The sequence below is a fragment of the Hyla sarda genome (genome assembly GCF_029499605.1).
Source record: "Hyla sarda isolate aHylSar1 chromosome 1 unlocalized genomic scaffold, aHylSar1.hap1 SUPER_1_unloc_15, whole genome shotgun sequence".
Lineage (NCBI taxonomy): Eukaryota > Metazoa > Chordata > Amphibia > Anura > Hylidae > Hyla > Hyla sarda.
The window spans coordinates 88,030-103,067 of record NW_026607576.1 but is presented as its reverse complement, the minus strand read 5'-3'; the positions used below and the strand labels follow the sequence as shown (position 1 = coordinate 103,067).

The following is a 15,038-nucleotide window of genomic DNA, read 5'->3' as shown; positions in this document are numbered from 1 at the left end:
TACACATATTTGGTATCGCCGCGTGCGTAAATATCTGAACTATTAAAATAAAATTGCGGTTTTCTTTTTAATTTCCCCACACAAAGAATTTTTTTTGGTTGCGCCATACATTTTATGGTAAAGTGAGTGATGGCATTACAACGGACAACTGGTCGCGCAAAAATCAACAAGCCCTCCTACTAGTCTGTGGATGAAAATATAAAAGTTATGATTTTTTTGAAGGCGAGGAGGAAAAAACGAAAACATAAAAACAAAATTGTCTGCGTCCTTAAGGGGTTAAACTTCCTGTTGCTCCTTCTCCTACCTTCCCTTTGTTTAATGGTACTTGTCATGGTTGTCCGTTGTCCCCGGTGATTTTTGCTCTTTGTATAGAACCTCTGGCTGCCATGATTCGGGGGGGACCTGGACTGGTATCTCCCTTCATGAGAGGGAATTTAATATTTGCGCTGATGATGTTTTGCTTACTCTCTCCCGTCCTTTTCTTTCTCTTCCTAACCTACAGGATTCTCCATACTTTATGGTTTGGTTTCTGGCTATAAGGTCAACCTCTCTAAAATGCTGCCACTGAATCTTCTTTTGTCCCTATCTATTCTTTTACGTACTAATTTATTCTTTGGTCTTCTCTGCTATTAAGTACCTGGGGTTTTACATTTCCTCCCGCTATTCCTCTCTCTCTATTCCGTTAATTTACTCCCCTTTTTCCATGACCTTAGGGCCCTCATTTTCTTCTTTGGCCGTATTGCATTTTTCGAAACGCTGCCGGTCCGCGTATCTTTGTCAGTTCTTCGCTCTCTCCAGTCGGCTATTTATCGTTTTATCTTGGATGGGAAACGGCACCATCTCCCCAGTGTTGGTTATGATGGCTAGCAAGTCCATGAGGGGTCTAGTGGTCCCCGATGTCATTAAATATTACTGGGCCGCTCATTTACGCCATTGTATACCATGCGTATAGTCACTGGATGGAGCTGGAGAAACTGTGGTTGGCTCCAATTCATCCCAATACCCTTCTTTGGTGCGTCCCCCCCGCCTGCCGTCTCTGTCTCCCTTGTTGGGTCCCATGTCTTTCTCTAGGTGTATGGGGACACTGTTCCAGGAAGTTCAAGCCGTTTTCCTCTCCTACGCGATCTTCCCTTTACCATCCTGATTTTCCCTCTGGGATGGTGCTAGAGTGGGGTTCCAGGAGTCTTTTTTGCTGGGCGGGTGTGGTAGATCCTCTGTCACGCGCTCTCTCTCTTATTTTTTGCCCGATTGTCTTCCCGTGTGGATCTCCCCTCCTCCACTACCTGCAACTTTGACACTTTATGTTCTCTACACTGAATTTGTGATTGTTTCTTAACTGACTAGCTTTAAAGGGGTACTCCGGCCCCTAGACATCTTATCCCCTATCCAAAAGATAGGGGATAAGATGTCTGACTGTCGGGGTCCCGCCACTTGGGACCACCACAATCTAGGTTGCAGCACCCACCTGTAGGTACTGCCGGAAGCGCTGGAAGCTCTGTCTTATGCCTCCCGACCACGGGGACAGAGTATCGCGCCGTCGCGTTCCGCCCCCTCTATGCAAGTCTATGGGAGGGGGCGTGACATCACGGCCATGCCCCCTCAATGCAAGTCTATGGGAGGGGGCGTGACGTCACAGCCATGCCCCCTCAATGCAAGTCTATGGGAGAGGGGGCGTGACATCACGGCCATGCCCCCTCAATGCAAGTCTATGGGAGGGGGAGTGATGTCACAGCCATGCCCCCTCAATGCAAGTGTATGGGAGGGGGCGTGACAGCCGTCACGCCCCCTCCCATAGACTTGCATTGAGGGGGCAGGGCATGACGTCACACTGGGGCGGAGCCCGACATCACGATACTGTGTCCCTGTGGTCGGGAGGCATAAGACAGAGCTTCCGGCAGTACTTACAGGTGGGTTCTGCATCCTAGATTGCGGGCGTCCCCAGGGGCAGGTCCCCCGGGATAAGATGTCTTGGGGCCGGAGTACCCCTTTAAAAGATTATGCCGTGGTGGAGCTCAGATGAGGGGACTTCTTTCCTTGGGAGGAAGTTGGAGATTACTCTTCCTCAGTGGCGAATTAGATGGGAACGGGCATCCAAGGCTTCAATCTGCACTGCTTACAAGGAGACCCAATACAAAATGGTTATGGGGGGGGGGGGGGTCATACCCCTGAATTGCTGAATAGACTGAACCCTGCTATCCCCCCCCCCCCCCCCCCCCCCCCCTGTGGAGTAGGACAGGGATCGGTTTTCCATATTTTCTGGTCCTGTCCTCTTGTAGTGGGCTACTGGACTATGGTGCAACGTGTTGACCGGTGTCTTGGGTGTCTCTGTCCCCTTGAACCCCCTCATATACCTTTTACATGTCTCTCATTGGGCCTTGTCAAAAAAAAAAAAAAAAAAACTTTAACCCCTTAAGGACCAGGCCCATTTTGGCCTTAACCCCTTAAGGACCGGGGTTTTTTCCGTTTTTTTCTCCTTACCTTTTAAAAATCATAACTCTTTAAATTTTGCACCTAAAAATCCATATGATGCTTATTTTTTGCGCCACCAATTCTACTTTGTAATGACGTCAGTCATGTTACCCAAAAATTCACGGCGAAACAGAAAAAAAATCATTGTGAGACAAAATTAAAAAAAAAAAAACGCTATTTTGTAACTTTTGGAGGCTTCCGTTTCTACGTAGTACATATTTCGGTAAAATGCCCCCATTCTCATTATTCTGTAGGTCCATACGGTTATAATGATCCCCGAATTATATAGGTTGGAACAAATCATAACTACATGCAGGAAAATGTATACGTTTAAAAATGTCATCTTCTGACCCCTATAACTTTTTAATTTTCCGTGTTTGGGGCGGTATGAGGGCTCATTTTTTGCGCTGTGATCTGAAGTTATTAGCGGTAACATTTTTGCATTGATCGGAATTATTGATCGCTTTTTATTCATTTTTTCATGATATAAAAAGTTACCAAAAATACACTATTTTGGACTTTGGAATTTTTTTGCGCGTACGCCATTGACCGTGCGGTTTAATTAACGATATATTTTTATAAGTCTGACATTTCCGCACGTGGTGATACCATATATGTTTATTTTTATTTACACTGTTTTTTTTTTTTTTTTTTTTATGGGAAAAGGGGGGTGATTCAAACTTTTATTAGGGAAGAGGTTAAATGATATTCATTCACTTTTTTTTCCACTTTTTTTTTTGCAGTGTTATATATAGGAGACTATAACACTGATCACACTGATCTCTTATACTGATCATTGTTATCCCATAGGAGACTATAACACTGCACACACTGATCTCTTATACTGATCATTATTATCCCATAGGAGACTATAACACTGCACACACTGATCTCTTATACTGATCATTATTATCCCATAGGAGACTATAACACTGCACACACTGATCTCTTATACTGATCATTGTTATCCCATAGGAACCTATAACACTGCACACACTGATCTCTTATACTGATCATTGTTATCCCATAGGAACCTATAACACTGCACACACTGATCTCTTATACTGATCATTATTATCCCATAGGAGACTATAACACTGATCACACTGATCTCTTATACTGATCATTATTATCCCATAGGAGACTATAATACTGATCACACTGATCTCTTATACTGATCATTATTATCCCATAGGAGACTATAACACTGCACACACTGATCTCTTATACTGATCATTATTATCCCATAGGAGACTATAACACTGCACACACTGATCTCTTATACTGATCATTATTATCCCATAGGAGACTATAACACTGCACACACTGATCTCTTATACTGATCATTATTATCCCATAGGAACCTATAACACTGCACACACTGATCTCTTATACTGATCATTGTTATCCCATAGGAACCTATAACACTGCACACACTGATCTTATACTGATCATTGTTATCCCATAGGAACCTATAACACTGCACACACTGATCTCTTATACTGATCATTATTATCCCATAGGAGACTATAACACTGCACACACTGATCTCTTATACTGATCATTGTTATCCCATAGGAACCTATAACACTGCACACACTGATCTCTTATACTGATCATTATTATCCCATAGGAGACTATAACACTGATCACACTGATCTCTTATACTGATCATTATTATCCCATAGGAGACTATAACACTGATCACACTGATCTCTTATACTGATCATTATTATCCCATAGGAGACTATAACACTGCACACACTGATCTCTTATACTGATCATTATTATCCCATAGGAGACTATAATACTGATCACACTGATCTCTTATACTGATCATTATTATCCCATAGGAGACTATAACACTGCACACACTGATCTCTTATACTGATCATTATTATCCCATAGGAGACTATAATACTGATCACACTGATCTCTTATACTGATCATTATTATCCCATAGGAGACTATAATACTGATCACACTGATCTCTTATACTGATCATTATTATCCCATAGGAGACTATAACACTGCACACACTGATCTCTTATACTGATCATTGTTATCCCATAGGAGACTATAACACTGCACACACTGATCTCTTATACTGATCATTATTATCCCATAGGAGACTATAACACTGCACATACTGATCTCTTATACTGATCATTATTATCCCATAGGAGACTATAACACTGCACACACTGATCTCTTATACTGCTCATTGTTATCCCATAGGAGACTATAACACTGCACACACTGATCTCTTATACTGATCATTGTTATCCCATAGGGACCTATAACACTGCACACACTGATCTCTTATACTGATCATTATTATCCCATAGGAGACTATAACACTGCACACACTGATCTCTTATACTGATCATTATTATCCCATAGGAGACTATAACACTGCACACACTGATCTTATACTGATCATTATTATCCCATAGGAGACTATAACACTGCACACACTGATCTCTTATACTGATCATTATTATCCCATAGGAGACTATAATACTGATCACACTGATCTCTTATACTGATCATTATTATCCGTAGGAGACTATAACACTGCACACACTGATCTCTTATACTGATCATTATTATCCCATAGGAGACTATAATACTGATCACACTGATCTCTTATACTGATCATTATTATCCCATAGGAGACTATAATACTGATCACACTGATCTCTTATACTGATCATTATTATCCCATAGGAGACTATAACACTGCACACACTGATCTTATACTGATCATTATTATCCCATAGGAGACTATAACACTGCACACACTGATCTCTTATACTGATCATTATTATCCCATAGGATACTATAATACTGATCACACTGATCTCTTATACTGATCATTATTATCCCATAGGAGACTATAACACTGCACACACTGATCTCTTATACTGATCATTATTATCCCATAGGAGACTATAACACTGCACACACTGATCTCTTATACTGATCATTATTATCCCATAGGAGACTATAACACTGCACACACTGATCTCTTATACTGATCATTATTATCCCATAGGAGACTATAATACAGCACACACTGATCTTATACTGATCATTGTTATCCCATAGGAGACTATAACACTGCACACACTGATCTCTTATACTGATCATTATTATCCCATAGTAGACTATAACACTGCACACATTGATCTCTTATACTGATCATTGTTATCCCATAGAAGACTGTAATACTGATCACACTGATCTTATACTGATCATTATTATCCCATAGGAGACTATAACACTGCACACACTGATCTCTTATACTGATCATTGTTATCCCATAGGAGACTATAGCACTGCACACACTGATCTCTTATACTGATCATTATTATCCCATAGGAGACTATAACACTGCACACACTGATCATTGTTATCCCATAGGAGACTATAACACTGCACACACTGATCTCTTATACTGATCATTGTTATCCCATAGGAGACTATAACACTGCACACACTGATCTCTTATACTGATCATTATTATCCCATAGGGACCTATAACACTGCACACACTGATCTTTATCATTGATCACTGGTTTCTCATAGGACACCAGTGATCGATGATTCTGCCGGATGACTGCTCATGTCTGGATCTCAGGCACTGAGCAGTCATTCGGCGATCGGACAGCGAGGAGGCAGGTAGGGACCCTCCCGCTGTCCTGTCAGCTGTTCGGAATGCCGCGATTTCGCCGCGGCTATCCCGAACAGCCCACTGAGCTAACCGGCATGCTTTCAGTTTCACTTTAGACGCGGCGTTCAACTTTGAACGCCACGTCTAAAGGGTTAATAGCGCGCAGCACAGCGATCAATTCCGCTCGCTATTAGCCACGGGTCCCGGCCGTGGCCCCGCGTTATGGATCGGGAGTGGACACATGACGTTCCAGTACGTCATGTGTCCTTAAGGGGTTAAGGACCAGACCAATTTTATTTTTGCATTTTCGTTTTTTTCTTCTCGCCTTCTAAAAATCCATAACTCTCTTATATTTCCATCCACAGACCCGTATGAGGTGGTTGTTGTTTTTTGCGTCACCAATTGTACTTTGTAATGACATCACTTATTTCACCATAAAATGTGCGGCGCAACCAAACAAACATTATTTATGTGGGGAAATTGAAAAGAAAACCGCAATTTAGCAAATTTTGGAAGGTTTTGTTTTCACGCTGTGCACTTTCCGGTAAAAACAACGTTTTCTTTATTCCGTGGGTCAATACGATTAATGATCCCCGTGTTATTCGCTTTTCTATAATTGTACCGCTTAAAAAAAAATCTCAAACTAGCATTTTTGAAATTGCTCTATTTTGACCACCTATAACTCTCTCATTTTTCCATATATATATATATATATATATATATATATATATACACGGGGCGGTATGAGGGCTAATTTTTTTGCACCATGATCTGTAGTTTTTATCGGTACTACTTTTGCTTAGGTTTTACTTTTTAATGCATTTTTTTATAAATTTTTTTTTTGGAATAAAATGTGACAATTTTGGCAATTTTGGACTTTTTTATTTTTTTTACATTTACGTTGTTCACCGTACAGGATAATTAACAATATATTTTGATAGTTCAGACTTTTACGCATGCGGCGATACCAAATATGTGTATTCATTCTTTTTTTACGCTTTTTGGGGGGTAAAATGGGGGGAAAAACGGATGATTACAATTTTTATTGGGGGTGGTGATTTTTCTAATACATTTTTTTTTGTACATTTTTTTTAATTGATTAATTTTTTACACTTTAATAGTTCCCCATAGGGGACTATTTAGATAATCATTTGATTGCCAATACTGTTCAGTGTTATGCATAGGACACAGCACTGATCAGTGTTATCTGTCATCTTCTGCTCTGGTCTGCTCGATCTCGGACCAGAGCAGAAGGCCCCGGGAGACCGGTGCTTGTGGTCATGGCGGAGTGTAAATGTACGTCATGGTGCGTTAAGTACCACGTCACCATGATGTACATTTATGTCCATTGTCATTAAGGGGTTAAGCTTTTCATGCGTATAGTTCTGGCTGCTTAGACACATTTTGCTAAGTATTGGTAAGAGGTTTCTCTCTCCCTCTGAGATGGATTTACCGGCCCGTATACGTGAGATCCGTTCTTTGGAATAACTCGCAGCTTCCTTCAATAACTCTATCCCTTTACAGTGGTCCCTCAGCATACGATGGGAATCCGTTCCAAATGGACCATCATTTGTTGAAACCATCGTATGTTAAGGGATCCGTGTTGTACTCACCTGTCCCCGCCGTCACCGCTGCCCTGGATGTTGCCCTCCATCGCTGCTGCCGCGTCCCCGGGGTGTCCTCATCGCCGCCATCACGTCACTATGCACGCCGCTCCTATTGGATGACGGGACGGCGTGCGCGGCAACGTGAAGATGACGATGGAGAGAGCCAATGATGCAGGGGATCCTGAAGATGACGTCCTGGAGCGCCGCGGACAGGTAAGTGACCATCACCGGAGCTTACGGGGCACTGTAAACGGCTATCCGGTGGTGGCTGAAGCCGTCTGCGCTGCCGGATAGCTGTTTATGCGATGGCCCCGACATACAAAAGCATCGTATGTTGATGCTGCCTCTGAGAGGCCATCGCATGTTGAAATAATCATAGGTCGGGGCCATCGTAGGTCGGAGGGTGACTGTGTTTCTCTCTGTCTGGGAACCTTAGGATCGCTTCTCTGATCTCAGCCTCCGTGATTTACTCTGTTTTTGTTTCCTTTTCCCTCTTTCTTTTTCTCTCCTGTTCCCTTACTTGTTTGGTGAATTGTCTACTCGTTTGTCTGAGTTCCCCTACTTGTTCTTCCCTATCCCCTTACCCCCCCCCCCCCCCTCTTTTTTCATTTATTTATTATAATTTTTTTTGTATGTGCCCCACTTGGGCAGATATACTTGTTAAAGGGGTACTCCACTGGCCAGCATTCGGAAGTAAATGTTTCGAATGCTGTTTTCACGCTGCCGGGGGCGGCCTTGCCCCTCATGACTTCGCGACCACGCCCCCTCAATGCAAGTCTATGGGAGCGGTCGTGACAGTTGCCGATCACGGGACCAGAGTATTGTCACGGCCCCGGTGTGATGTCACGCTCCGCCCCCTCAATGCAAGCCTATGGGAGGGGGCGTGACAGCTGCCAATCACAGGGCCAGAGCATTGTGATGTCACGGCCCCGCCCCCGTGTGACGTCACACGCCCCCTCCCATAGGCTTGCGTGTGATTGCCAGTCATCAGACCCGGTGCTGTGTGCAAGATCCCGGGGGTACCCAGTGGCAGGACCCCCTTGATCAGGCATCTTCTCCCCTATCCTTTGGATAGGGGATAAGAGGTCTTATCCCTGGAGTACCCCTTTAAACAAAAATAGAACAGTATCCATGGCTTTGTTCCCATCAAGGAGGTTACTGGATATCTATACACACGCCTCTTATTGGTGAATGTGGGAAATCTCTCAGAGCTCAGGCACATTGTTCTTCCTCCCGGCAACCAGGTGAGGAGGACAAAGACAAGTGTCCTGCCTACAGTCACCATGGTGATACGGGTGTCGTGGTCCAGGCTGCTGGAACTGGGGGGGATACAGGTCATTGAGGGAACCATGACTGCCAACATGTCACATGACATAATGAAGTAGAGTATGATCCACTCCCCTCAGAGACCGGGCCGTAGGGAAGTATTCACACACCATAATGACCCCAAACACCACCACTGCCTCGTAACCAAGAGGGTTAAGGCCAATCATGTCTCCGGACCTAAATCCTATTGAGTATCTGTGGGGCATCCTCATATAGAAGGTGGGGGGCACAAGGCCTCTATCATCCACCAGCTCCGTCATAGAGGAAGAGGGAACTCCAATGGGAACCTGTCAAGCTCTGATGAACCCCATGACCAAGAGGCTTAAAGGGGTACTCCATTGTAATGATCTGACACAAAGATGTCTACTTCCTGTTGGCAGACCAATAGAAATGTAATAAACGTCTCTACTTTATTCCTACAGGAAATCCCACTAAGAACCATGAGGGAAATGTCGTGTTATTACCATATTATAAAGGAGAAGATGGAGGGATCATGGAGCGCTCCTCAGGAGAAGATGGAGGGATCATGGAGCGCTCCTCAGGACAAGATGGAGAGATCATGGAGCGCTCCTCAGGAGAAGACCTCCTTACCCCTAATGTCCATCCAGATCTATCATATAATAATCCCCCTGATCATGAGGAATCTTCTCCTCACCGACCACACATTGTTACCACCACAGAGCAAAAAAGGGGGAGAGAGCTTCAATATAAGACATATTCATGTTCAGAATGTGGAAAATGCTTTATAAGTAATTCACAGCTTGTTAGACATGAGAGAATTCACACAGGAGAGAAGCCATATTCATGTTCAGAATGTGGGAAATGTTTTACACTCAAATCGCATCTTGTTGGTCACGAGAGAATTCACACAGGGGAGAAGCCGTATTCATGTTCAGAATGTGAAAAATGCTTTACAGGTAAATCTGATCTTGTTAGACATGAGAGAATCCATACAGGAGAGAAGCCGTATTCATGTTCAGAATGTGGGAAACGTTGTATAAATAAATCTGATCTTGCTAAGCATGAGAGAATTCATACAGGAGAGAAGCCGCATTCATGCTCAGAATGTGGGAAAAGTTTTACAGACAAATCACATCTTGTTAGACATGAGAAAAATCATACAGGAAAGAAGCCTTATTCATGCTCAGATTGTGGGAAAGGTTTTACAGTTAAATCAGACCTCGTGAGACACAAGAGAATTCACACCGGAAAGAAGCCGTATTTATGCTCAGAATGTGGAAAAAGTTTTATAAATAAAGCAGATAGGGTTAAACATGAGAGAATTCATACAGGAGAGAAGCCGTATATATGCTCAGAATGTGGGAAATGTTTTACAGATCAATCAACTTTTGTTTTACATGAGAGAAAGCACACCGGAGAGAAGCCGTATACATGTTCAGAATGTGGGAAATGTTTTACAGTTAAATCATCTCTTGTTAAACATGAGAGAATTCACACAGGAGAGAAGCCGTATTCATGTCCAGAATGTGGAAAATGTTTTACAGTGAAATCAGCTCTTGTTAGACATAAGAGAAGTCACACAGGAGAGAAGCCATATTCATGCTCAGAATGTGGGAAACATTTTACAAATAAATCAGATCTTGTTATACATGGGAGAATTCACACAGGAGAGAAGCCGTATTCATGTTCAGAATGTGGAAAATGCTTTATAAGTAAATCGGATCTTTTAAAACATGAGAGAGTTCACACACGAGAGAAGTCTTATTCATGCTCAGAATGTGGGAAATGTTTTACATATAAATTGGCTTTTAATAAACATGAGAAGTCGCACAGGAGAGAAGTCTCGCCAGTCAAACCCCCCAGTGAGTTGATGAAGGTGAAAGGATTCTAATGGCCAATGAATGTGAAGAAAACCCAAATAATATCAACGTCCAATGAGCAGAATATAAACATCTCCAAACTTCAGTCCTGATCGTCCCTGATAGAAATGTCATGTGACCTAAGTCCTATAGAACAGTGTCCATGGCTTTGTCCCTATCAGGGAGGTTACTGGATATCTATACACACGCCTCTTAGTGGTGAATGTGGGAAATCTCTCAGAGCTCACACACATTGTTCTTCTTCCATATTTCTCTCCTCCTCATATTGTTGCTTCCTCCTAATGTCATGTGATCACACAGGACCCCCCATTTATTTCTCCAGTCTGTGGTGATAGAGCCCCGGAATGGGTGATGGAGCCGTTATGTCCATGGATGATGGAGCCATTATGTCTATGGATGATGGAGCCTTTATGTCTATGTCCATGGATGATGGAGCCGTTATGTCTATGTCCATGCATGGATGATGGAGCCATTATGTCTTTATCAATGAATGGATGATGGAGCCGTTATGTCTATGTCCATGAATGATGGATCCATTATGTCTATGTCCATGCATGGATGATGGAGCCGTTATGTCTATATCCATGGATGATGGAGCCGTTATGTCTATATCCATGGATGATGGAGCCATTATGTCTATGTCCATGCATGGATGATGGAGCCGTTATGTCTATATCCATGGATGATGGAGCCGTTATGTCTATGTCCATGGATGATGGATCCATTATGTCTATGTCCATGGATGATGGAGCCGTTATGTCTATATCCATGGATGATGGAGCCGTTCTGTATATAGTGTGAAACGGCCCGTTGGCCTAAACGACACTTGTACCTGTCATGTTGGAATAAAAGAAGATTTTTACTTCTATAAGAGTCGGTGTCATCTAATTTCTCTACACCTTCAATTTCCCCTCCAGGACCATATGAGGCTTATTATTATTATTGTTGTTTTTTTTTTTTTTAGCGCCACCAATTATACTTTGTTATGACGTCACTCATTGCGCCACAAAATCTAAGGGGAAACAAAAAATATTTGTGGGGAGAAATACATTTTTTTTAAAAAGCTACCGTATTTTTCGCCGTATAAGACGCACTTTTTCTTCCCCAAAACTGGCAAATACCTGCGGCCATCAACGGCCGGGACCCGCGGCTAATACAGGACATCACCGATCGCGGTGATGCCCTATATTAACCCTTCATACGCGGCGATCAAAGCTGACCGCCGCGTCTGAAGCGAAATTTGCACTAACCGCAGCTGCACCGGGAGGGACCTTACCTGCCTCCTTGGTGTCTGCTCCGTGCCGGGATCCCCTGCATGGCGTTAATCCCCTGCATTTACGTTAATACCGTTTACCTTGCCGTTTTCATCAACGTTGCATTTTACTAGTCGGAACATTTACGCACGCGGTGATACCACATACATTTATGTTTTTATATAGTTTATATTTTATTTGAAATAAAAAAAGGGGGTGATTCAAACTTTTATACACAGCATTGATCAGTGTTCTCGGTGCTCCATTACTACAGCCTGCCATAGAACAGCATTGATCAGTGGTATTGGCACTCCATTACTACAGCCTGCCATAGAGCAGCATTGATCAGTGTTATCGGTGCTCCATTACTACAGCCTGTCATAGTAGAGCATTGATCAGTGGTATTGGCACTCCATTACTACAGCTAGCCTTAGTACAGTATTGATCAGTTTATCAGCGCTCCATTACTACAGCTTGCCATAGCACAGCATTGATCAGTTTATCGGTTATCCATTACTACAGTCTGCCTTAGCACAGCAATGATAAGTGTTATCTGCGCTCCATTACTACAGCCTGCTATAGAACAGCATTGATCAGTGATATCGGCGCTCCATTACTATAGCCTGAAACAGCACAGCATTGATCAGTGTTGTCTGCGCTCCATTACCACAGTCTGCCATAACACTGCATTGATCAGTGATATTGGCGCTCCGTTTCTACAGCCTTCCATAGAACAGCATTGATCAGTGTTATCGGCGCTCCATTACTACAGCCTGCCATAGTACAGCATTGATCATTTTATCGGAGCTCCATTACTACAGCCTTCCATAGAACAGCATTGATCAGTTATCGGCGCTCCATTACTACAGCCTGCCATAGTACAGCATTGATCAGTGTTATCGGCGCTCCATTACTACTGCCTGCCATAGTACAGCATTGATCATTTTATCGGTGCTCCATCACTACAGCCTTCCTTAGCACAGCAATGATAAGTGTTATCTGCGCTCCATTACTACAGCCTGCCATAGAACAGCATTGATCAGTGATATCAGCGCTCCATTACTATAGCCTGAAACAGCACAGCATTGATCAGTGTTGTCTGCGCTCCATTATTACAGTCTGCCATAACACTGCATTGATCAGTGATATTGGCGCTCCGTTTCTACAGCCTTCCATAGAACAGCATTGATCAGTGTTATCGGCGCTCCATTACTACAGCCTGCAATAGTACAGCATTGATTATTTTATCGGAGCTCCATTACTACAGCCTGTCATAGAGCAGCAATGATCAGTGATATCGGCACTCCATTAATACAGCCTGCCATAGAACAGCATTGATCAGTGTTATCTACGCTCCATTACTACAGCCTGCCATAGAACAGCATTGATCAGTGATATCGGACGGACAGGCGGAAAGTAGGGATCAGCTTCTCTGAGCTATCGGCACTTGATTTTGGGCACTTTAGATGTTTCAATCAACTTTGATAGTGGCATGTAAAGGGTTAATGCCGAAATCACCCTGATCGGCATCGGTATTAGCTTGAAGGAGCAACAATGGGGTCCACCCCTCAAAGTATTTAGGGGGTTCACATGAATTAAAGCAAAGTAAAGTGACATTTTTTTAATTTCCAAATTTCTATTTTTATTTTTTGCATATTTTTTATTTCCATGAATTTTTTCTGTGACCCTGCGGGTGTTATCAGTGAGATTTAAAGGGATTTTTATTACCCCAATTCTTCCCATATGTCGCCCTAGTGCGCCCCCTGACTCCCCACAAGACACGATGAAGCATTGGATGAATTGTCATGATCGGAGTGCCCAGAATCCCGACAGTGGAAAATCCCAGAAAAGTGACCCCCCCCCCCCCCCCCATCTATGGTAGGACCGAGCATCCGAGGTAAGTGACAGAATCCTGGGACACCAAAGATCTTTTTGCAAAACAGTGTTTCTTTATTCCCACCGAGCACGCAGCACGCGTTCCGGCCACAACGGCCTTTTTCAGGCTACAATATGAACAAGCGCCCGGCACGTAACATAAACGCCATTAAACACATCGCGGTAAACCCGGACCAACCCCTTTGTGACGTCACCATTGCATAATGGAAAAGATCATGTGACTTTTCTCAATGAGTTGTAACGCGGGGGGCGGGACTTCAGGTCGGCCGTTGTAATAAACATCAATACAGTAGGTTAGACCATACTCGCGGTTAAAGGGGTACTCCGGTGAAAAACTTTTTTTTTTTTTTTTAAATCAACTGGTGCCAGAAAGTTAAACAGATTTGTAAATTACTTCTATTAAAAAAATCTTAATCCTTCCTGTACTTATTAGCTGCTGAATACTTAAGTGGAAATTATTTTCCGTTTGAAACACAGAGCTGTCTGCTGACATCATGAGCACAGAGCTCTCTGCTGACATCACGAGCACAGTGCTCTCTGCTGACATCTCTGTCCATTTTAGGAACTGTCCAGAGTAAAAGGAAATCCCCATAGCAAACATATGCTGCTCTGGACAGTTCCTAAAATGGACAGAGATGTCAGCAGAGAGCACTGTGCTCGTGATGTCAGCAGAGAGCTCTGTGTTCCAAAAAGAAAATAATTTCCGCTGTAGTATTCAGCAGCTAATAAGTACAGGAAGGATTAAGATTTTTTAATAGAAGTAAATTACAAATCTGTTTAACTTTCTGGCACCAGTTGATTTAAAAAAAAAAAAAAAGTTTTTCACTGGAGTACCCATTTAAGACAGATGAAGTAGTGGCATCAATATCTGGAGCAGTCACTGGAGCAGGACTGATGTTGGGTGTAGGAACCAATGATGGTTGACAGGGAGCAACAGCTACTGGCAACTGATTGGGTGGTGCAACCAGTG

At 43.0% G+C, this 15,038-nt stretch overlaps 1 protein-coding gene across 2 annotated transcripts in view; it reads left to right on the top strand.

Annotated features, from left to right (window-relative positions):
- LOC130298000 (oocyte zinc finger protein XlCOF7.1-like) overlaps nt 1-11,759 on the top strand; it is a 210,444-nt gene extending 198,685 nt beyond the window's left edge. For both annotated transcript variants that reach the window (XM_056550878.1, XM_056550879.1), the window contains one exon: nt 9,501-11,759. In XM_056550878.1, the coding sequence (XP_056406853.1) occupies nt 9,501-10,930 (1,430 nt within the window). In that variant the 3' untranslated portion in view covers nt 10,931-11,759. The remainder of the gene's footprint in view (nt 1-9,500) is intronic.
- The last annotated feature ends 3,279 nt before the right edge of the window (nt 11,760-15,038 follow it).